General features: G+C 40.3%; 1 protein-coding gene across 1 annotated transcript in view; it reads right to left on the bottom strand.

The window, feature by feature from the left end:
* ABCG1 (ATP binding cassette subfamily G member 1) overlaps positions 1 to 15,060 on the bottom strand; it is a 57,162-nt gene that overhangs the window by 18,472 nt on the left and 23,630 nt on the right. The window contains exons 3-5 of the mRNA XM_048064503.2: positions 4,539 to 4,656; positions 3,653 to 3,785; positions 2,292 to 2,342 (exon numbers count right to left, since the gene is read on the bottom strand). Of these exons, the coding sequence (XP_047920460.1) occupies positions 2,292 to 2,342; positions 3,653 to 3,785; positions 4,539 to 4,656 (302 nt within the window). The remainder of the gene's footprint in view (positions 1 to 2,291; positions 2,343 to 3,652; positions 3,786 to 4,538; positions 4,657 to 15,060) is intronic.

Raw genomic sequence — 15,060 nt, 5'->3', positions numbered from 1 at the left:
AAAAGTACTTGACTGAATCAAAGCAATCCTAACCTACCAAACATATGTTGATTCATGTACGCTTCCCTCTCTACAGTTCTTTCCAATTTCCACAGATTCTCTGAGATTGAAGAGATTTATAATGTTCCAATTAGGAAATAAGTAAGGACAAAAGGCAGCCATGGAAATGGCTGCCCTACTTTTGAAGTTGCCATAATTGTCATGTTGCAGGCAATGGGTATACTTTTCACCAGACAGGTTAGAAGTGTTTTCACCCTTTCCTTTATAAACTTCTGCTTAGAAATGCCAGCTATGGCCAGAGGCATCTTTTACTAGAATAAGATACTCCTCTGAAATGCTCAAGTCCAACAAGTCAAGGTCAGGCCTCAACCAGATGTGCTCATCTCCTACTTCGTTTTGCAGACTTTTATTTTTCAGCCAAGAGAAGTTGTGGATGCCCCATTCCTGGAAGTGTTCAAGGCCAGGCTGGATGGGGCTTTGGGCAACCTGGTCTGGTGGGAGGTATCCCTGCCCATGGCAGGGCGTTGTATTATATGATCATATATGGTCATATATGATCCCTTCCAAACCAAACCGTTCTATGATTCTATGATTCTATTTCAGTTGAGTCCTGTAAGGTGGCTTCTTCCAAGTCACCTGCACCATTTCCAAATTTGCCCATGGAAGGTCTCCTCAGCGTATGACTTTGGGAGCACAAAATGCACCAAAATGAAAAACTGATCCTTCTTTATCTTTACGAAAAAGAGTACGCTGAAAAGCCATGGAAAGCCCAAAACTTGAACTTGACAGGAAAAAAGCTGTATAGAGTAACATACAAGTCCATAATGAAGGTAGAAGGAGCAGCCAGCTTTCTTGGAAGGTAAGTCCCAATTTTAGCCATGGGCCATGTTATCACATAATCCCCACTAGCACTCAGCTTAACTCAAATTACGGAGGTTTTTGCCTTGAGGAGGCAGTCTATGAGAGAATAATTACCGTCTCCTTGTTGGTGTTGTCTTACACTGGATTGAAACATAGTTTTGAAGCCATCAAAAACACTTCCAAACACCCTCTGAACTACAGGTTCAGTTTTAACAAATCTCTCAGCAATGCAAATTACCTCTACATTCATCAGTGCCGTGATTTTTTATTTTAAGCTGCAGGCATAATGCTCCCCAGATATACATTGTTTTGAAACACACCTTGCAGCACTGAACTGTTCCTCCCATATGCTTCAGCATTCCCTGCTATCTCCACCCAAGCCCAGACAGACACCTGAGCTCTGAGTGGCCTTAGGTATACACAAGCCTAGATTTATGAAGTGCAGAATAAACGTGGAGAAAGGCTACATTTCCAACCCTTCTAAGTATAACTGAGGTAACCAAATTCAGCTGAGAAAGCCATTTCATGCACAAGCTAACCTGTCAGAAGCCTTTCTATCTAGCTGCACACCTCCAAGGTATTTTCTTTAAAAAGACAGCACTGTGTAAGATCAAATGATGGCAAGGAATCACGGCAGTCAGATGGCTGAGAGGAGCATACTTAGTGCACGTCCAGCTAGGTTATAAGCCTCCACAGCCAAAAAACACCACCTTGGCTTCTCTCCTATTCAGGAAAGTCATATGACGGACACAGCTAGACAATGCAGCAAATGTGCAAGAATAAATTGTGTAACTCATTCCCAGTGTTTTTGAAAAGATACATGCACGTTTCAGCCTGGCTTCTTACATACCCAAACCTTGGTCACTTAAAACAGATTCAAAATACATTAGCCCGTATCTTAACTGCAATTTCATTAGCCTGCCCAGTTGAACAATATCTCACCGCTCACCAGCACAGCCATAATGATCAAAGATTTCAAACATGAGCACAGAAATTTCTGCAGTAGTTGCAAGAACTACTGAATTTTTTATTAATCCTTCGAAAGGTGAACTTTGCAGCTGGCCTACAATCACTATTGCCAGACATGACCACACACAAGAATGCCTGAGCCCTCCGACCTGCATGTAAGAGAATCTAAGCGTTAAGGGACAATAAAAGGAATCCTACAAAACCCATGAATTCATTTCACTACATCTTTTGCAATTATCTTCTCAGCGTCAGCTTCAGGCACACTGAAAGCAACTTTCATACAGTCAGTACTATGCATTCACTCATAATGATACCTGTCAACTTTGAGGTTATGATTTATTCTATCAATACAAGTCCAATGCAATTCAGCGTTAGATAAAAAATGTCAGCTTTACAGAGCTCACTTCACAGACCTCTTTGACAACCTCCAAAATCTTCAGTTTGATGGATAGTATACATACCATTTCTCTTCTTCCTTCATCTTTCTCTTGAAGTTTCAGATGAGCAGATACCTGGAATGCAACATAATGGAATTTAATTTTAAACTGGCCTGAGGCATCGCAACCAGTTAGAGTGGGAGTCAAAACATCCCAATGTACCATTTAAATGACCTCTTCCAACCCTGAAGGGAAAGTTTAAGTTGAGCTATAATGTTCAAATCACAAGCATCATATATGTCTCTGCTTTAGGTAACAGTACAACCTTACTTAAGCAATCACTCAAGCATCCGACAAAAATCATATTAGAAAGAAAGGCCGTTTTTCAAGTTAAAGAACTTGAGAGGAAAACGGGAGACTCATGTCTTTGCACAGCCACTAACATCCTAGGCAATGCTGGAATCACAGTTTATCTGTGCTTCCTCCATATCATGAGGATAACCGAAAAAAACTGCTATTCTCTAGGAAGTCAACAAATGAGTACAGAAAAAAATAAGTGATTATTTGTTAATAATTAACAAATTAATTTTAAGTTGTAATTAAAAGTAATTATTAAGTGAATAAAATATTTTTGTCAGAGCCTTGATTGATTGGACAGAAAGTACCATCTGGGCCTACTTCTACAAAAGTGGTCCTATGGGATTCTGACTACAATGTTCAAATAAACAAAAGAGAAAACCTTCCTCAAGAAGTGCCTCTGCAGGAAATTAGCCACATAAGGCACAGCCAAGACTGCAGTGAAATTTGTGGACTGATGATGGCATGCAGTATGAGTAACCTTAGCCTTATTTCTCAAACTAAGCAACAGGCTCTTCTAGATTGATTGGTCAATTAATAAATCTCTTGATGCTATGATAAACAACAAAAAGAATTTATGTTGCCTGTACATCTTGGGATTATTCTGTTCTTGCTGTTTTTTGAAGAAATTTTACACTATTTTTATTACAGACTAGTCATGTAAGAGTTTAGTAGCAGAGAGATCAAGCTTGAAGTCAAAAGAGCAACTTTTCAGTCAGAGCATGGAAGATGGAGAGAAAGGAAAGAGAATACTTCACCACCACCCAAGAAAAAGGATGCTTCCTACAAAGACTCATTCTGCATTGAATTGCAGGCTCTATTGCCTAGGAGGTCTACTTAGTACAGCCTTCTTATAAATCATAACACCAGTCACAAATTGAAGGCAATAAAACAGAAGCTCTGACAACCCATAGAAGAATGAGCCTGAAATGGAATTCAAGGCAACATCAAAGTCTAGGCACTTACACTGAGCAGGATCGAATAGAGCTAACAGCTAGTGGCATTACTAAGAACATGTGTGCAATAAACAATTGGAGATTTTCCATTTTCTCCTGCTCAGATAAATTACAGCCAGAAACAATGATCACCATCATAGCTTCTTGGACAGTCAGATGAGGAAGGAGCATGTCATCTTGCATGATGTAGCAGGAGACTTTGCGAAAAGAGCGCAGGTCACGAGGCTGTCCGTTGATGAGAATTTCTCCCTTCATTCCTGTCTCTCTGAAATGAACCAAGAAAACAACCAGGGGTGAATCTTGCCTTCATTTGAGCTGTCACAGTCCTCATTATGTGGAAGTCCTAGGTAATAATTATTGCCTAGTATGGAATAAAACTGATACAGTGGATAGAAATGAATTTATTTCATGATTATTTTCTCTTTCTTAAGAGGCTTCATGTGATTTTGTTGACAATTTCAATCCAATACAAAATGTGTGCTGTCTTGCATGAACGTCTGAAAAAATATGAAGCTATTGAAGCGAATTTATTAAGCTTCTCTATCTTGTTCCTTATGCCCTAATGACAACAACATAGAAGCACCTCATAGTTATCCATAAACCAGAAGATTCAGGATGATAAACCACAGTCATTTCACATGTTGCAGTTTGGTCTAGAAGACATCCACATTATGAAGGTGTTGATTAAAAAGGGGCTTTTTTTCAAATATTTATAAGATGTGATTTTAAAATATCGCAAATATTAGAGCCAGATTTGTTTTACAGCTAGAAAAGAGAAATCTTTTTGGTGTTCTAGACTTTAAATTGCTTCCTATTCTTGAACCTGCCTTGTTAACAGATAAATCACAAGTAACCAGAACAGGAAAAACAGAAAAAATACATGCAATGAGAATCTAAATAAAAATCTGTGTAATACTTATTTTCTACAAACACTGGCTAAGATTTCTACTGCTGTTGTCTCCAAGGAACCACCAGGCTAGATGATCCTTATCTTACTTGGGATTTTCACGTTACTGACCTGTATCCTGCCAGAATGTTCATGAGTGTTGACTTCCCAGCTCCCGAAGGACCCATAATTGCAACAAGTTCTCCACTGCTGAACTTCCCTGAAATTCCTTTCAAAAGGGTCTTATAACCTGAAAGAAGAACAAAAAGTTCACTGAATCCTTCATATTCATGTCTGGTGGACAATATAAGTTTATTTCTGCTAAAAAACTACAACAATAAGGCATTAGTGGGTATGTACTGAGAGGCTGATATTATGATCAGCACATTGCAATAACTACTGAAAGCCAAATTCTGAGTGAGAGTGGCAGTCTTCTCCCACTGCACAAATAGTATGATGGGATCACAGGAATCCATTTATAAGCACACACACTCTTCATTCACTCTAGGAAAATTTTCAGACAGGGATAAGCCTTGCTGCCATTTTCTAATTGCCTTCTCAGAGTATTTTAGGATGCTTGTGTCTCAGCTACAAAACAGAATACTCCACAGCTAATGTAACTCCACAGGCTTGGAGCAGAACATCCTCCAATCACAGCAACTTCAACACCAAAACTCTGCCCTCTCACCAAAACAACTTTAGAAGATCAAGCCACAACCATCATGCTTTCAGGCAAAGCTGTTCTAGAATAACTACAACACAAACTTCAAACACCTCACCTTACTCCTGAAAATGACCTTTATCAATCAACCTTCACTTAAAGCCCCAAACTCCAAGTTTCTGGAGGCATACACAAACTGGACTCCCATGAGAATTGCAGATTCAGAGTTAGTTACATCCAGTTTTTCTTGCACAATGCACAATTTGAGGCATACTACACTCTAACACATCAGCTCTCCTGTGCTGGAAGTCAAGATATCTGGTGCACAATTTCTAACTATTGCGGAGAGGCATTTTACTGAATCAGGGAATCTGTATAGATAAAAGCTTACTACATTTTTTGACAAGCAAAACAAGCAAAACGTTGCCATTTAGTTAGCTGACATCTGAAAAACTCAAGTGCAGTAAAAATGAGATTGTTGCTTGCCAAACATCTCCGGTTAATTGGATTTTCATTACGATCTGTAATAATGATTCACAAATTTGTCCTCTCCACTTATGATTTAGAGAAAGTCTTTTTCCTTTAGTGATTTCTGGAGGATTAATGGGGTAATGAGTAGGTGAGGAGGGTGGAGAGAGCCCTGACCTGCATTTAAACTTTTCAGAATTGTTTTCCCTTTTATTTATTTGCTTGCTTGCTTCACTTTAAAGACCAGCACTTTTAATTAAACTAATCATAAAAAAATGATGAGTAAGGTGTCAAAAAACAATCTTGCTGTATGTTGAAACTGTTTTTGTAATTAAATAATGTCAAAAATGGAAGGGTGGAAGATGCATTCACGCACAATGCTGGGATTCAGCAATCCTTTTTGCCACACTGGTGCATACTCAGGAAGCTTTTATATTCCACAGGTAAACAATCCCAGCGCTGTGATTATCATTAGCACAGGTTGTAGCTGGAACATTGAAATGCTGTAAAAAATCACCTTGTCTGCAAGCTCCTAGACAATGAACGATGGATTGTCTTCTTCCTTCTCTTTCTTCCTAACTCCATCATTTCTTGTTTTCCTTTCATCCCCACTTAGCATTCTCCTTAAAATTTCTTCTTTATTTTCTGTTCATACACTTCCAATGCCAGACAGCAAACTTTTACACCAAGAACATGAATCCTACACTGCCGTGGGATCCCCAAAATCCACATCCAATACTCTTCTCTAAGCATTCCCCAGCCCAGGAGGAAAGCAGTGGACACAAAAATAAACCAAGACCAACAAAAACAAAACAAAACAAAAAACAAACAAATGACCAAATGTATCAAAACAATGGTTTACTCAAGTGTTATCTTTTTTAATTAGAACATTAATCCTTCAGTCTAAAAACTTGCCCTGGACCTGAATGAAGCAACGCTTTGTAAGCTACCGAGATATCCCAGGTATGAAAACAGCGGTGTATTCACATTGCCTGCTGATGGGGCAAGTCCTAGGAACAAAAGCACAAAGTATCTGTCAAAAGGAGCATCTGTTTAGAAGAAAGAAGTCCCTGGCACCCAAACGAGGTCTAACAATCTCGTTCCTCATGCCAACGTCGCCATCTTTTGGAAACTGGGATTTGAAGAAAAAGCACAAGGAAGAGCTCAGACCTTTCAAACATGACAATATTTATTAAATTGGATCTACAGAAATAAAGTCCTTCATACTACCCCTTAAGTCCAATGAGAATCAGCTACCTCCCAAGCCTATTAGATTTGTAAGGGACTCGAGCATTAGACATTACCAGCACTTGTTTGCATTATGCACATACCCACCACACACACAAATGATATGCAGCTGGGAATCTCTTGCTCACGTTGCTCAAAAGCTGGCCAACTTGGACTGTTACTAACTTCCACTGGAAGAGGATTTCCTTGACTGGATCCCACATGTAGTGTATAGGGTAAACTATTTACTGGTGTCTTTCTCTGTTTTCTGTCTGCCCCACAAAGCAGTTCAAAATGATGGAAGTTCACATTCACATAATTCTCTGTTACAACTATTGTATGGCCTTGTTCTGACCCACATTACCAGGGGAAAGCATTCTTGTAGGAGGTCAGTAGTAGCTCATAATGAGGGCTAAGGTCACGACAGCAAATACTGCACAAATTTATAGGGGAGCATAAGGAATGTGTACAACCATGAATAGTAAGGGAGATACAACCTGAAATACACACTCATCATCCAAAAACATGTACCAACATGTGTGCCTTTACCTAAAATTGAAGACTTTCCTCTCGCAACACGACTGTGAGATTTAAAATTACATCCATGAAAGTCAGTTTTCCAAACAATACTTCACAAATGACAATCAGGCTACCTTTAATTATATTGTCTTCCCCCCTCGTCACCTGCACTTGTTTCTGCCCATCTGTTGGGGATTTCTATTTTAAATATCTTGCACACAATGCTTAAATCAGAATGGGACACGTCTCTGAAACTCATTTGCAAAACAGTTAAGAAGAAGAAGAAAAAAAATAATTTTAGATCAGAATCCCAGTCACTGGCATTCTAAATTGCTACCAACTCAAAGCTTTCTCTTCTTTTGACTGGACACACATAAGAAGCCTTTCTATTACAAAGGTTAATTTAGCAACCCCCCGAAACATTTCATATTGTAGCAGTAGTGTGGTGCCCAGTATAATCCTTTATCAAGAATTAAAGACCATAAGTAACTACAGCCTTCTCTTTCAGAATATTGAGGCTAATCTGCAACTGAATCATTTGACCTAAAACTTCTATATTGGGCCACAGGTCTTTCACGAGAAACAGATTATGCATTTGAAGGAGATTGTATTCTTAAAGCACGGGGACTGTTTTATATCCCTCTGCCGTGTATTAGCAATTTCCGACCACCTTCAGTCCCGGTTTACCTGGTCCAGCTCATTTTCCAATGTCCCCTCCCAGAGTTACTGTGACCTCACCCTTAAAAATATATTTAAGGTCCTATGCCCATGAGAACCTACATACCAGTTTTCAGGGACTACTTCAACTGAACATTAATAAACCATCACCAACCAGAACAACAGCTTAGCAACTTTCTCAATCCAACCCACTAAAAAAAAGGATGAAAAAAGATTAGGAATCAAACCTGAAACAGAAAATGCAGGTAATGCAAAATGTCTTGGTCTTAATTTCACCTAACATTAAATTCCAGAGTTCAACTGCTTCTCCTGAGAAACGACAGTGGTTTATTTCTGTGTCGGGATTTCCCACGGAAAGCAAACCCCAACCTCTGTGACACTGGACCCGATTCAGAGCCAGAAACACATGACTGGCCTGAACAGATGCCTATTCAAGAGGTGGATTTCCCTCGCTGTGTGATTGCAGCACAAAGCCCACAGCAGCCCCTTGTTTCACGAGCTGATCTAGGGTGACCTTTTTATTTGATAAAGATGCCAGGGAAGCTCTTGCTGCTTAACTAACCAAAATTTTTGCTAATGGATTCAACAGTGGAGACGTTATGTTGATGGTTTAATCTGCTTCCTTGTGGATTCTACAAGGAATTCTGGAGAGATTTAGTTTTATCATTTTCCAAAAATAATGATTAATCTTGAAGAGAAGCAAGCCTCCCCCTCCCCATGCTTAGGATAGGAGCACATGCTTAAGAATGTGTCTGAATCAGTAAAAAAAAAAAGTAACTAGAACTCCTACCCTTACAGTGAATATCCTCAGGTAAATACTACCTCTAAGTTTTTGATTAAAATGTTTCATTCATTTGCATTTCATTACCAGTAATATACTCATCTGGTATTTGGAGAAATGTCACAGACTCCTCGAAGTTTCTAGGCATCTTGGCCTAATTCTGCAGCCATCAATAGGCACACAGAGCCCGCCTCAGCTCCCAGTGGGCCCAGCAGGATTTCCCTGCTTGCTGCAATTAGAGCAGGATTTGTCCTTCCCAATACATCTGAACTGGTTCTCTTTCAAAACAAGCTCTTCTGAAGGCAGGAAATAGCTGTTGATGCCCTGTAACTACCACTGGCCTGAAGTTACTCAAAGGTTTCACAGAAAATTTACTGTTGCAAATAAGTAAGGTGGGAAATTTCAACTCAAACAGTTCAAATGTGGCAAAAGTAGAAACCACTGAAAACCAAGCTACAAAATAAGCAGCACCGGGCACTTAAAAGTCAAAGCCTAAGTCATTATAGCCTACTCTGTCCACACTTCCTACCTGCAGCAAAGTAAAAAGAAGTGCACTATTTTATTCGAATACAAGGACTGTATTTCTGTGTCTTTTTATGCCGCTTTTTTGGACGAGATGCGATTTACTACTGCTCAGAAACATCCAGCTGGAAATACAGAAGACACTTCTGGCAAGTACTGTATTACTATCCTGCCTTATTTCAATACCTTCAACAAGCAACTAACTTTTAAAACAGCAATTTAAATACACAAATCTGTTCATTTACGCTACCATCAATACAATGGTTTGTTAAATCATGAGCAGAAACCTCAGGAGTTTTTTGTCACTCTATACTGTCCCCGTTGCATTAAAGAAACTCCATTGCATTTTGTTATTCTAAAATTCAGGTTTAATTTTCATTTTGTTCCCTCTTATTTAAATAAATAATAATAATAAATAAAAAACTATGCTGAAACCCAGGGGATTCTCCAACACAAAACCTGAATAAGAGAAAGTGGTATCAAGACCCCACATCTTTCCCCTTGAGGCAGCAGTAAGGAGTCCTCCTACTAGGAAAAAGGCTCCTAGCAGAACCACAATTTTGCTGCTGTCCCTCAGCCCCATTATACCCACACATTGATGGCTGAAGACCACTCACTCCCTGGATTACCTACTTCGGAACAACACAACAGGCAAAACAGATGCTCTATCTCATATTAAAGGGAAAGTTAGTGATGTGCATGTGGGAAGGAGATTGCAGAATTCCATCCAGGAAAACATCCTCATGAAATCTTGCAAATATTTCATTTGCAAATTCTTTGGATTTGCAGCAGAAAACTGAACAGCTGGGGAATGCTGGCAGATACTCTACAGAGAAGCACAAGATGAGACACACACACACACGGAGGAAACAGTCCAAGGTCAGATATATACTAAAGACATTTGTAGATACAATAAAGCATCATCTATGAGACGTAATTCTTTATCATTTTTACACCAGCAAAAAGTCTCTTCCATACACCTAGGTGTAGATATAGTAACAAAAACTCTCGCCCAGTCCTTTGCAAACTGTTATTCACATCCTGTGTCTCTCAATCCTTGTTCCCACTCCAGAGAGGAAGCCACTACATAGTGGCAAAACATTTACATGCATCATAGCAAAACATCTACATGTTTCCTGATAGAGACTATGCCAGTCCACGTCATCTAACAGTTTTATCCCTGCAGGGCAAGGGTATGCAAATAGTGGCAGAGATTCCCATGGAGCTGTTAGAGAAAGCTCTGCTGTATCGCTGTCCCATGTGCTGTAACTCATTCTCCCAGTGCTTGATTTCTTCTGCATCACCCTTCCCTGAGCGAAAATAAACCCCATAAGCAAGTATGTGCTTACAGAAGACCAGCAGGCTGCAGCTGCAGAGCACTGAAGTCAGGGATAGTGAATGCCTTCAGCTTAGTGTGTCATGACCATATTTCAAAGGTGAATGCATGCATACACTTGTACATGAAAAGAGATGCAGGTTGCTCTTCTTTGCATATAAATAACCTAATTGTACATGTAAATTAGTTCTTGATGATTTACAGTCATCCAGCTACCCGGTTTGTGTATGTAAACACGAGAGCTGTATATAGGCCAGGAGATGCACAGACTGACTCGCAGCCATCGCAAGGCGGTGGCCAGGTTCTGGGCTTGGGCTGTTTGGAGCATGGACATTCAGGAGCAGCTTACAGCAACAGAAGACGCTGCAGCTCAAGAAGGGGGTCAGCATCCTTCTGCCCTCTCCCCAGGACACCTTCCTATCACTTTCCCAGCTGGCACAACCAGCGAGAACAGCAAGCCCATCCACCTGGAAACCACCCCAAGGAAATTTTAAGAAGTGGGCTTGTTCTCAGCTGCATGGGCTGCAGGAATGCCACTGCCAGTACCAGGAGGCACAGCGTGCAGGACAGGCTGGGCAGGGAGGTCAGACAGCCCTTGCAGCAGCTGGGTACATTGCAGGCAGTTTACGCCACCATCCAGTCCATATCTGGAGACTTCTTTTTCATTCTGAAACAAAAATCGGACTTGTAAGTTAAATGCAACTATCCCCCGTGCACAATTCATGCTACGCCATTCAAACCATTTCATTCCAAACTGGGCTGCTTGCTTGCTGTATTTTAATATAAAACAATTAGATCGCTTCCCAGTGATAAGATTAAGATACCTGGGGCTCTTCACTAAACCAAAGTTAGTACAAAGCCAAGGTGTTTCCACGAACTGCCATACTGTCAGGGCAATGTTTTCTGGATATTTCTCATTCTGCTATTGACCAGCCAGGGCACCATGCTCCTCACTCACGATATGAGTACAGCGTGCTTTCTTCTTGGTGGTAAGGATAGAGTTTGTCAAGGTTTAGGTTCTCAGATGAGAAATTTATCTGTATCAATTGATATTATTTGAATAATCTGAACTTGAAAAACCTTTCGATAGGGATTATTTTAATAGGTATTTCTTTCCCAAGCTCCCCACTGAGCTCAAATGGGCTTAAGTCAAAGTCAATTACAAGCTCCAATACGTGGGAAGAAAACCAGGGATCTTTTAACTTCCAGGAAACACATGAGATAGAAGGAGCCTTCCTGAGAATCAGAGTGAAAAAATATATTGCTACAATAATAGGACCTTTCCTAATTATATATTGGCCCAAACTGTACCTCTGTAAAATCTGGGGGAAAAAGTCACACTACAAATAATAACTATGTTTAAGGTAACTGAAACCTAGCTGTAAATCCACAGGTTCACGGTCTGAACCATCATTTGCATATTAGTAGTGGATAAACCTTTTATGAATCATTTTTGTACTTTGGAATCCATACATCCGTATATTTATATTCCGTTCACACCTATCCCAGGGACACAACAATAGGATTTGCCATTGTCTAAGCTCTGAGCTCTGCTTTATGACAATTAATGGAATTTACATTTGTAATGCATTCTTGTGCCCTGCCTCAGAGAAACGACCTTCGTTATGTAAATGCGTGTAAAACAGCAAGCCAGGCACCTAGAGAGCAGGACGGAGAGGGCAGAAAAGTCAAGCAAGTGCTTGAAGTAATCAGATCAAATGTTTCTGTCCTTTCCAACTCAAAAATGAGGAATCTGTTCCATTCAGCCCAGGAATATAATGTCTTTCGTGCTTTACCAAAAAGAAAGAAGAAAATCCACTGGGTAGCAAACCTCTTTGTGGTAGACTAAACTGCATTTCTTAATGTAGCTGAAAGGTATCGCTCTTGATCCACAGCCCATTTCCCACTTAGTGATCACGGGACTGATTATTCATAACTCAGATGGAGAGCTTAGCCCACGCTTACAGCCGATCTCGTAGAGTTCATTTTACCTCATTATGTGCACCTAGAAGCTTGACACCTAACCTAAGTTAATTGTTCAGGGCCCACTTATTACCAATAAAGAGAGACAGGCACCCCCAACAGGTAATTAATTCCACCTATTTTGCATTCCTGTTCAGGGAAGGGTTAAGAGAGCCTCTTTCTCTCACCTACAGTGAGAGCTCAGGTCACAGCTTGCACTGGACATTTAATCTCTAGATGCTGGGACAAATCTCATCCTTTGTCAACAAAGTCATGGCTGATTTCAGTATCAGTCACAAACAAAATGGTTACCAAGACTTCTTCTGTATTTCTTAAATGTCAATTTGATCATAGTACTCCATTTGCTTGCACGATAGCAGTAATTAAACACACAAATGGCACATTCAAAATCTTGTAGTTGGCATGGCACTCCAAGATGCTCCTACAAACATATCAAGGAGGGCATCCTGCCCATCTTCAGGAAGTACAAATGTAACAGGCATGGTGGTTTTACTTTATTATTAGTATTTAGCACTTATTTCTCACTCTGACAACTGCAGGCAGTTCAAACCTCTAAGAGTTTTTTTGCTTCAAGCTATAAAAGCTCAAGAATACATCACTTTCTTGGTAGCACTCAGTTCACACTTAACCAGAACACCTCGAAGCCTGAAAACTCCATTTAAGCTTTGGGAGGTCAGATCTTAAACAAAAGCTAAATGTTGAGAACCAACTTTTAAAGCAGCTTTTGAATTCTGCTTGTGTGGGTGCCTATGATTTGATTTCTAAGTGCTAGTGCTAGTGCGTGACACTTCCTATGTGCTAAATGCATCAGCTAACTTCTTCATGTAGAAAGTCAGTAAAGCATGCGGTGGATTGGCGTCTGAGAGATTATGAATCCCCAAACCAAGATTTAGGACATGAAATCCCTAGTTACCCTAGGCAATGCTGTATAATAAAAGAGACCGTGTAGACGAGAAGATGGGAATCTAGGTGAGAAACCGAATTTTAGCAGAGGGAGAATCTTAAATCAAAACCCAGAGTAAAAAAATATCTGAGAAGACCATTTAATTTTATTGTTCTTTCAGATCCCTGGACGAGATATTAAGCTTATGCAAGACATTGGATCTGACAGTCCACATTGTTTAGTCAAATAAAAAAATCCCTGACTAAGTAAAGATTTCTCCCTTTTGAAAGTTCAAAATAAGGATTGTGTGCACCACGCTCTTTCCCTACTATGCAGGCTGCTCATCACACTATTTTAGTATCTGAATATTGGTTTTCTACAGAGTAACTAATTAGATATGACAGTCTGTTAGGCTGCAAGCTCTGCAACCCTCTAATTTTGGGTCTGAAGGTTTCATAGCCTATGCAACCTCACTCACCTTGTCTGGCTGTATCACATCTCCTGGCTGGGCAGTGTCTCTCTATGAACACGAGGAGTTTTCTGCACCCAGAACCCCTGCCACCAAGTAACATGAGAATGAAGAGCTTGCAGGTGGACACAATTTACAGACTTCCTTGGAACATCCCATTCCCCCAGCAGCGCAGAGGAACAGAATGGGAAGCAGGAGCATCGCAGGCACACTTCTTTGCTCCTTCTATGACTGATTAGACCACCCCACCATGCTGTGAGATGAATTGGTTTTATTTCAGCCCCCACTAAGACTATGCTCTTTACAGCTATGACCAGGAAGAGATGAAGTATTTCAGAAACCTATCAATGTAGTACGAGACCTAGGTAAATATTTGACATCTTTCTTGTTAAAGAAATACCTCATACGGAATGACACTAATCCCACTGGAACAGCTGCTCTGAGCCACTTGTTTTATTCATTGAGACCAAACATCAAATCCATCCACTTCTACGAAGAGCAAATGACACCTTCCTTATTTCTCTTCCTACACAGTCCTTCCAGGGTATTATAACACCTTTTTGGTCCACTCACAAATAAGTCCAAGAAAGGCCAGAATGAGGTTTAGTGAGGAAGACAGCAGGCAGTCTCCGGATACCCAGGGAGCTGAGAGAAGCAAACCATTTTTGCGTAGCTCCCTTCAGCCTGCCCTATAACAAGGTTACAGCCTTCCACCGAGTTCTACAGGATGATTATGAGGATATATGGGTACTCATTTTAATCAGATATGTCCACGGCAAGATTTGGTTCTTGTCTGTTTCCTCGTTGAATGTTTTTGTTTGAGAGAGTTAACGCTGTTTGTCTTTCATAGGCATGCACACGAAGCCATATGCCTGCAACTGAGGATAGGGAATGACAATTAAATGGGTCAACGAACGAAAGTAACCTTCGACTGTGAATGCAAATAAATCTGTACTTGCAATGAGACATGATGGCTTCAGAAGCAGTATTTACATGTTGAAGCATTTGGAGATCTGGGGCATAGCTTGTGCTTTGCCTGCAAAGAAAATTGCTACCCTAATTTATCTTCAACCGTTAGGGAACATGAAAGGGGGAAAAAAAAACATGTATGAATGACGCACAGCTTT

This window comes from Anser cygnoides, chromosome 1 (assembly GCF_040182565.1).
Source record: "Anser cygnoides isolate HZ-2024a breed goose chromosome 1, Taihu_goose_T2T_genome, whole genome shotgun sequence".
Taxonomy (NCBI): Eukaryota; Metazoa; Chordata; class Aves; order Anseriformes; family Anatidae; genus Anser; species Anser cygnoides.
The sequence above is the reverse complement of the archived record's forward strand: the minus strand, read 5'-3'. Positions and strand labels throughout refer to the sequence as shown.